Genomic DNA, 9,869 nt, shown 5'->3' with positions numbered 1-9,869 from the left:
GGTGACTTGATAGAGGTGTACAGGATGATTAGGGGTTTAGATAGGGTTGACCATGAGAACCTTTTTCCACGTATGGAGTCAGTTATTACGAGGGGGCATAGCTTTAAATTTAAGGGGTGGTAGGTATAGGACAGATGTTAGGGGTAGGTTCTTTACTCAGCGAGTCGTGAGTTCATGGAATGCCCTGCCAGTAGCAGTGGTGGACTCTCCCTCTTTATGGGCATTTAAACGGGCATTGGATAGGCATATGAAGGATAGTGAGCTCGTGTAGGTTAGGTGGGCTTGGATCGGCGCAACATCGAGGGCCAAAGGGCCTGTACTGCGCTGTATTTTTCTATGTTCTCTGCTCCCAGATATAGTTTCATTAGTGCCTCATACAGCTGCAGTAATTATATTCCTCCCCAGTATTATATTCCAACCTCTTTGATATAAGGGCCAACGTTCTCCATTGGCCTTCCTGATTCATTCATAAGTATCCCCAAGTCCCTTTGAGTTGCAGCTGTCTCCAGTTTTTCTCATTTTAGATAATACTCTGCTCTTCTGTTCTCCCTTCCAAAATAAACAACTTTACATTTTTGAACATTATCGTCCATTTGCCTACAATATGTCTCTAAACTTTGTATCCCTTTTGCAACTTGTCTTTCCACCTATTTTTGTCATATTGAAATTTGGCCACAGTACATTTGTTTTCCTTCCTCCACGTCATTAATAAATACTGTAAACTGTTGTGGTCCCAGCACTGATCCCTATGGAACCCCACTGGTTACAGGTTGCCAGACTGAAAAGGAGTCCCTTATCCTCCTTGCTGTTTCCTGCCCATTAGACAAGTTTCACATAGTCTCTTGCAATCCATTTGCACAATATATGATTTCTTATCTTACATTTGTTTTTGGTTGAGTGTGTTAGAGGAAGAGAACACCAAATGAATCATGCCAGGGATTTACAGATTACATACTGGGCTATCTGAAATCTGGTTAGTATTTGTAACACAATTTCCAATTACTGCACTGAGTAGCCTGTTGTGGGGAGAGTTGGGTGGGCTGTAGGGATTGCTGTTGATGTGGTCTGGCTGTGCCATTGGGTCTTTAGGGGTATCCTGTTCCTTGATCAGAGGAGCTGAGAGGGACACCATGGTGACCAGGTATCTGCAGCACTGAAGAAGGGCTTATGCCCGAAACGTCGATTCTCCTGTTCCCTGGATGCTGCCTGACCTGCTGCGCTTTTCCAGCAACACATTTTCAGATCTGCAGCACTGTATAAGGTTGTATTAATAAAGCAAATAGAAGTGGCCCTAGAAATAGTGGATGCATTGTTGACCATTTTCCAGCATTCTGTAGACTCTGGAAGAGTTCCAATGGACTGGAGGGTAGTTAATGTAACTCCACTTTTTTTAAATAAGTGAGAGAGAAAATGAGGAATTATAGTCTAGTTAGCCTGACATCAGTGGTGGGGAAAATGCTGGAGTTGATCATTTAAGAATGTAATGACTAAGCATTTGGAAAGCAGTGACAGAATCGGTCCCAGACAGCATGTATTCACTAAAGGGAAATCATGCTTGACAAATTTTCGGGAATGTTTTTGAGGATGTGACCAGTAGGCAATGGTGAATCAGTAGATGCTATGCATCTGCACTTTCAAGAGGCTTTTGACAAGGTTCCACATAATGTTAGGAAAATTAAAGCTCATGGTATTGGAGGTAATGTATTGACATGGATATAGAACTGGTTGCCAGGAAGCAGAGAGTTGGAATAAACGGGTCCTTTTCAGAGTGGCAGGCAGTGACAAGTAGTGTGCCACAAAGTTCACTTCTGGGACCTCAGCGGTTCACAATATACATTAACGTTTGGAAGAAAGAATTGAATGCCATATCTCCAAATTTGCAGATGACACTAAGCTGGGTGGCAGTGTGTGCTGAGGAGGATGCTAAGAGGCTGTAGGATGATTTGGGCACACTGGCTGAGTGGGCAAGTACTTGGCAAGTGCAATATAATGTGGATAAATGTGAGGTTATCACTTTGGTCACAAAAACAGGAGGGAAGATTATTATCTGAATGGTGACAGTTTAGGAAAAGGTGAGGTGCAACAAGACTTGGGAGTCACGGTGGAATTGTGGCAGAAGGTTGGCATGGAGGTGGTGAGGAAAGCTGATGGCATACTCTCCTTCATAACGAGAGGATTTGAGTATCGGAATAAGGATGTCTTGCTGCAATTATACAGGGCCTTGGTGAGGCCACATTTTGAGTATTATGTGCAGTTTTCGTCTTTTAGACTGAGGAAGGACATCCTGACATACGAGGAAAGACCGGATTAACTGGGCTTTTATTTGCTGGAATTTAGAAGACTGAAGGGGGATCTCATAGAAACATATAAAATCCTGATGGGACTAGACAGACTAGATATGGGAAAAATGTTCCCACTGTTGGGCAGGTCCAGAACATGGGGTCACAGTCTAAGAAAAAGAGATAAGCCATTCAGGACTGAGATGAGGAAGAATTTCTTCACTGAGTTGTTGAACCTGTGGAATTCTCTCCCACAGGAAGCTGTCGGGACCAGAGGGAGCTGGATGTGGCCCTTGTGGTGAAAGGGATCAAGGGGAAAGGGCGACAGTGCAATACTGAGATTCCATGATCATATTGAATGATGGTGCAGGCTTGAAGGGCTGAATGGCCTACTCCTGCACCTATTGTCTATGTTTCTATGTAGGAGCCAGTTGATGTAATCTGAGCTCATTTATTTCACAGGAGTTCCTTCACTTGCAGGAAGAGAATGGACAACTGCAGACGATCTGTGAAGAGCAGGAGCAGGCTCTGCAAGAGCTGGGCTGCAAACTCAGCGAGTAAACCATCCTATTCATGTTGATACACTGGGGCTTTTGCATATGTCTCTTCCTTGCTCTCATCAAGGTGTTGCTTATCTCTGGGGTACAGTGAGGGTCTGTGTGAGAGGTGGGTGTGATGCCCCCCAGTCAACATTTGTGGGAATTGGGGGAGTTATGGTACCACCTCTGATTCTTCATACTAGAAGCTATTACTCTTATTTCCTTCATCATGTAATTAAATGTGGAACAGGCTTGAAAGAATGAGTGACCTCCTGTTCTAATGTTCTGTTTCCAGCTGTTTTGATATTGGTTCTGCATCTGTGATACCCATGATTTGCCTTTCTCCCCTCACAACCACCCAAATTTAGGTCTGTCTCCCTTGTTCTCTTCCTTCTCCTCTCACACCCCTGCCTCCCATCTTGCGATCTGTCGTCTCCTTGATATTCCCCCGTCCACAGGTTCTTAATCATTTGGGTCAGTGGGCTGAAGAGTGGCAGATGGAGTTAATTTGGATAAATAAGAGGTATTGCACTTTGGTAAAACAAACAAGAGCAGAACTTGTGCAGTTCATAATAGGGCCTTGGGTAGTGTTTAGAACAGAGACCGAGGGATTCAGGTATATAATTCTTTGAAGTTTGCATCACGTATTGGTAGGGTGGTTAAGATGTTTAGCTCACTAATATTTGTAGCTCAGATCTTTGAGAATAATGAGTTAGTATATTATGTTGAGATTGTACAAGGCATGGTGGGCATCTTCTGGGGTACTGTGTCCTATTTTGGCCATCCTCTTTGAGGAAGGATATTATTAACCTGGAGAAGGTTCAAAAGAGGTTTTCCAGGATATTTATGGGAATGGAGGGTTTGAGTTGTAAGGAGAGGCTGGAACCTTTTTCACTGGAGAGTAGGAGGTTGAGGGATGTTTACAGAAGTTTACAAAACCATGAGGGGTATAGATATCTTTTCTCAAGGGTGGGGAATTTCAAGACTAGGGAGCATATTTTTAATGTGAGAAGAGAAAGATTTAGAGAAAACATGAGGGGCAGTTTTTTAAAAAACAGTGGTTAGTATGTGGAATGAACTTCCTGAGGAAGTAGAGGATAAGGGTACAGTTACAATGTTGTGGTTCTGTTCGCCGAGCTGGAAACAGAACCACAACAACGAGCACCCGAGCTACAAATCTTCGCACAAACTTTGAGTACAGTTACAATGTTTAAAAGACATTTTGATAAGTACATGAATAAAACATTTTGGAGAGATATGGACCAAGTGCAGGCAGGTAGGACTAGTTTAGTTTGGGATTATGGTCAGCATGGATTGGTTGGACCAAAGGGTCTGTTTCTGTTCTTTGTGGCCCTACACCTCTATGACAGATTGTCTACGTTCCCCCTCTGTATGAAGCTGCTTGGGCTTGATTATATTTTGGTGTTTTGTGCTTTTGTTTTGGAATGTTTACAATTCTTATCCTATTAGAATACATTCCTCATCTTTTTATAGGTCAAAACTCAAAATTGAGACAATCAAAGAAGCTAACAAGGCATTGCAGGTAATTTTATTAAAATGCTACTACTGTTGTATCTCCTGCGGTCTGATCATTTGTAAGGCAAAGGAATGCCAGGGTAGTGTTTTTCTAGTGCAAACCCATGGTGAAAATACACGCACGGACACCAAATCCTATGCCCCTACTCCACAATATGCTGGACAAACAGAACTTCTCAATGTCCAAATGGAGCCCTCCTATCTTGGCTGATGTACGCCTACACCCACCACCATCTCCACACACCCCTCTCTAATGTGAAATGTCTGCTTAATGTTATTAATACACCATATCTGCCCAATGTTACCCCTCCTGTTATCTGTCATAGTATTATTCTGTTATGGCAGATTATCTATTTAGCATCACAAATTATCATGCAAAACGTTCTGTACTTAACAGCAAATTCTAAAATAGTTATTGGTTCTTTGTTTTGATCTGAACTTGTGTGGGATCAGCATAGTGTTGATATTTTCCTTTTAACTCATGACCCATGAGCTGATCTGGAGATGTTATTAGAACAGGAATGTTGTTATCGGTTATGTTAGAAACCTTGCTTTCTGACTTAAAAACAGAAGTCATGGAGAAACTCAGCAAGTCTGGCAGCATCTGTAGAGAGAAAAGGCAAGTAAATGTCTCAGGTCCAGTGACCCTTCATCAGAACTTGTTTTCTGACTCTGGGATCATACTTTCCTCCATGAATGGCTGTAAATGTGTGTAGGAACACAAACTGTAAAGTCACTTCCAACCACACACCATCCAAACTTGTAATTGCAGTGTGAGTAATTATATTAGAACTCAGAAAGGTTCCCTTTAGCCCATTGAGTCTGCACCTGTTGTCAAACGACTATCTGCTCTAATCCCATTTCTCAGCATTTGGCCCATAGCTGTGCTATGGCTTTAAATGTTCATCTGAAATATGACTTAAATGCTGTAATGGTTCCAGTCCCTATTACTCTCTGGGTGAAAAAAAAACTCTTCCTTTAATCCCCATTCTAACCCTCCCATCCTACCTTAAAATCAATGCTCTCAGTAATTGATCCCTCTATTAAGACTAAAAGTTTATTCCTGTTAGCACTGTGTACGCCCCTCATAAACTTTCAGACCTCAAACAGGGCCCCACTCAACCTTCTCTGCTCTAAGGAAAACACTCCTCACTTGTTTAGTGTCTCATCATAGTAGCAGTGCTCCAGCTTGGGCAGTATCTTAGTGGACGGCACAGTGGTTAGTACTGTCACAGCGCCAGAGACCCGGGTTCAATTCTCGCTTCAGGCGACTGACTGTGTGGAGTTTGCACATTCTCCCCGTGTCTGCGTGGGTTTCCTTCGGGTGCTCCAGTTTCCTCCCACAATCCAAAGATGTGCATGTTAGGTGAGTTGGCCATGCTAAATTGCCCGTAGTGTTAGGTGAAGGGGTAAATGTAGGGGAATGGGTCTGGGTGGGTTGCGCTATTCAGCTCCATTGTAACACCCTCCAGGTCTTGTATGCTCAGTTAATAAAAGCAAATATCCTACATGCCACCTTTAAATCATCCTGTTCGAGGATCTGTTGACATGCTCATCAGGTCTCCCTGATCCTGAATCCTGGCCAGGGTCCTGCCATTCATTGTGTACTTCCTTGTCTTCCCAAATGCATCGCTTTACACTTTTTAGGATTGAACATCCATTTGTTACTCTTTTGATGAGCCTGTCTGTATTATCCTGTAGTCTAGGGCTTTCTTCCTCACTATTTACCACACCACCAATTTTTGTATAATCTGTGCACCTGCTGATAAGTTGTTTTCATGTCCAAATATTTAATATAGATGACAAACATTAAGGACCCAACACCGAAGCTTGTGGTATGCCACTGGAAAGAGGCTTCCATTTACAATAGCAGACTCCAACCAGCATCTCTGCCTCCTACCACAAACCAATTTTGGATACAATTTTCCTTGGATCCCAAGAGACGACTTAACCCCCATCCATTATCTTGTTCAAAGCTTTTCTAAAGTCAACATAGATCAACTGCACTACCTCATTGACACACCTAATCGCCACCTCATGGAATTCAGTCAAATTTGTCAAACATAATCTTCCTCTGACAAAACTATACTGACCCCTTCCAATTAATCCTTGATTGTACAAATGGAGATAAATTCTGTTCATCAGATTTTTTTGTCCCCAAGGTGAGCCTACTGCTGTTCCTTCAGTGTTCCTGGGTCAAAATCTGGGAACTTCAGGAATGTGTTGTATATTTACACATTTTACCCAACGAAGCAATGAAAATTGATAATCTAATATCTCCTAAGCAAGGCATTCAGGATGTAAAGAGAAGTTGCAAGATGACTTTGAATGAAAGGGCAAACACAATACAATTGGCAGCAAACCCAAAGAACAAACATAACCCAGAAAATGTCCTGTAGACAAGTTGGCAGTTAAGAAGGGAAATGCAATGTAGCATTCATTTTTGAGAAGGCTCGAATACAATAGCAGGAATATACTGCTGAACCTGTATAAGGCTGTGAACAAACCGGATTTGGAATGTGGTGAACAGTGATAGGTTTGCATCTAAGGAAGGATGTGCTGGCCTTAGAACGGATCCAATGGAGGTTCTCGAGAATGGGGATATGAAGAGCAGTTGAGGACTCTGGGTCATACTTGATAAGGGTTTAGAAAGATGAAGGAGGTTTAATTGAAAATAACAGAATATGGATGCCTGAATGTAGAGAAGATGTCTCCACTGGTAGGAGAGACTAGGATTCAAGAGCACAGACTCAGTGAAGAAATTATCCTTTAATACTGAGATGAGGAATTCATTCAGCCAGAGGATGGTGAATCTGTGGAATTCATTGCCGCAGAATACTCTTAAGGCCGAGTTACTGAGGTTCTTTAAGACAAATGGGTTCTTGATTAAAAGGGGAGATGGGGCGATGGGAGGGGAATAGGCCTGAGAAACATATCAGCCATGATCAAATGAAAGACTAGATTCGACAGACCAAATGGCCTAATTCTGCCGCAATACCTTATGGGGTTATGAGTGCTAAAAGCAAGAACAGACAGACCCATTTGTCCCACTGATGACTGAAGAAGCAACGTGAATTTAGAAAAACCCACTACTTATTAGTAGATGTAGATAGTAGAAAAATCAAGCAACAAAGAGAAAGGCTGTGCAACAGGAGCATTTTGAGATTCAGTTTAATTAGATACATGATAGGGGTGCAGTGCAATTATTAGCTTATGTTAGCTGCATTTGGCTGAGGAAACTTCTGGAAGCTTTTCTCTTTTTTTTGTCAGGCATTACCAGAACAAGCAACAGGTGAGGAGATTTCAAGTGATTGGAATTTCATGGATGTGAAATCTATATGTACAGGCGGTGCTCCTAGAATGATTACAAGAATAAGCTGTAAATCCACAGGTAATGGTGAGACATGCATTATTGCTTCACCAAGACCTTGTCTGGAACCTGAATAACTGTGATAAATGCAGAGCCCACAAAGCCAAATGTAAATGGTGGGAGTTTTTAATCTTCACAGTTTGCAGTGTGGAGGGCGGGGGGGGTGCGGGGGAGAGCGGACTGCAGTCTCAAAGGCAGCATATCTCTGAAATTATTCAGGGCAACTTTCTTGACCAAGAGACTTAATAATGTGCAGGAAATATTCATTTGAAAACTTGACCACACCTAGGCAAGTGACCACAATATGCTCAAATGCAATATTAGGTTGGAGAGAGAGAGATGGTGAGTCACAAGAATTTAGTAAGTTCTTGATTTTAGAAGGATAAGGCAGACTATAATAGATTTGGAAGAACTATGTTAATTGACTGACGTGTAGATGAAAAATAATGTCTTTAATAAATACAACTCCTTGGCATACCTTCCAGGATGGGAGCTGTACTTGTGTAGATTTAGATTACTTCACAGTGTGGAAACAGGCCCTTCGGCCCAACAAGTCCACACTGCCCCACCGAAGCGCAACCCACCCATACCCCTACATTTACCCCTTACCTAACACGACAGGCAATTTAGCATGGCCAATTCACCTGACCTGCGCATCTTTGGACTGTGGGAGGAAACCGGAGCACCCGGAGGAAACCCACGCAGACACCGGAGAACGTGTAAACTTCACACAGTCAGTCGCCTGAGGCGGGAATTGAACCCGGGTCTCTGGCGCTGTGAGGCAGCAGTGCCACCGTGCCGCCCACAAAATAATAAACTATCTTTGTCAACAAGGGACATGAAATAATGAAAGTGAAAGAAAACACTTGTACAAAGGTGTTACCAGTACAGATCCGACAGATTGAAAGGATAGAACAAAAAAGGAATAATAAGAAAGTGACAAATGCCATGACAGGGGAATGTGAGAGAAAGCTTGCAAGAGATATCTAGGCCAAAACGGAAAGATTTTATATGTACATTAAGAGTAGATGGATGGTTAGGAATAATGAATGTCTCAATGATAATCACTTGTGATTATAATTGGTAAATCAGGAAATGACTTGCTAAATAATCCCTTTGTATCAGATTTCACAGTGCCCATCCTGGTACTTAAATAGTCCTTTATCAAAATTGCAAACAAGCCATATGTCTGTTTGTGTGCTATCCCTCTTTGTCCTTCTCAATCTGCCTGTTTCTGCAGCCTTTCCTCTGATTGACCATAACATCGAGTTCAATAACTTGAGAGCCTAATTCTGTCCTTCTGTCTTTTTACCCACCCCACACCCAGTCCTGTCACGACATGGGTTGCTTTTAGTACAACCAACCTATTCTCAGGCCTGTTATCACACATGTTCTGAGGCAAGATCACTGGGCCTGAAATGTTAACTCTGATTTCTCTCCACAGATGCTGCCAGATCTGCTGAGCTTTTCCAGCAATTTCTGCTTTTGTTTCTATTTTCAGCATCTACACTGTGAACATAAGAACTAGGAGCAGGAGTAGGCCATCTGGCCCTTCAAGCCCACTCTGCCATTCAGTAAGATCATGGCTGATATGATCTGCAGTTCTTTTGGTTTTTATCACATGATGTGGATCGTTTACAACATAGCCTACCTGTTCTCTCCTATTCTCGGTGTTCATTTATTACTCATTCAGCTTTTCTGTCAATATCAACGACTGCCTTGTGTTGCCTGCTCCTTTCATACCTCTCTCGCTCTCTGGTTTACATTTCCACCTATCTGCTCACCTCTCTTTAGAATATAGAATATAGAAAAATACAGCGCAGTACAGGCCCTTCGGCCCTCGATGTTGCGCCGATCCAAGCCCACCTAACCTATACTAACCCACTATCATCCATATGCCTATCCAATGCCCATAAAGAGGGAGAGTCCACCACTGCTACTGGCAGGGCCAGGCCCTTTGGCCCTCGATGTTGCGCCGATCCAAGCCCACCTAACCTACACTAGCCCACTATCCTCCATATGCCTATCCAATGCCTGTTTAAGTGCCCATTAAGAGAGGGAGAGTCCACCACTGCTACTGGCAGGGCATTCCATGAACTCACGGCTCACTGAGTAAAGAATCTACCCCTAACATCTGTCCTATAC

The 9,869-nt window shown here is 42.8% G+C and overlaps 1 protein-coding gene across 4 annotated transcripts in view; it reads left to right on the top strand.

The window, feature by feature from the left end:
• rufy2 (RUN and FYVE domain containing 2) overlaps positions 1-9,869 on the top strand; it is an 88,874-nt gene that overhangs the window by 63,258 nt on the left and 15,747 nt on the right. For 3 of the 4 annotated variants that reach the window (XM_043712252.1, XM_043712253.1, XM_043712251.1), the window contains 2 exons: positions 2,742-2,836; positions 4,313-4,361. The exons of the other annotated variant lie outside the window; for it this stretch is intronic. In XM_043712252.1, the coding sequence (XP_043568187.1) occupies positions 2,742-2,836; positions 4,313-4,361 (144 nt within the window). The remainder of the gene's footprint in view (positions 1-2,741; positions 2,837-4,312; positions 4,362-9,869) is intronic. 4 annotated transcript variants of the gene reach the window in all.

Source organism: Chiloscyllium plagiosum, chromosome 22, assembly GCF_004010195.1.
Source record: "Chiloscyllium plagiosum isolate BGI_BamShark_2017 chromosome 22, ASM401019v2, whole genome shotgun sequence".
NCBI classification, from domain to species: Eukaryota; Metazoa; Chordata; class Chondrichthyes; order Orectolobiformes; family Hemiscylliidae; genus Chiloscyllium; species Chiloscyllium plagiosum.
This window is presented reverse-complemented; position numbering and strand designations above follow the sequence as displayed.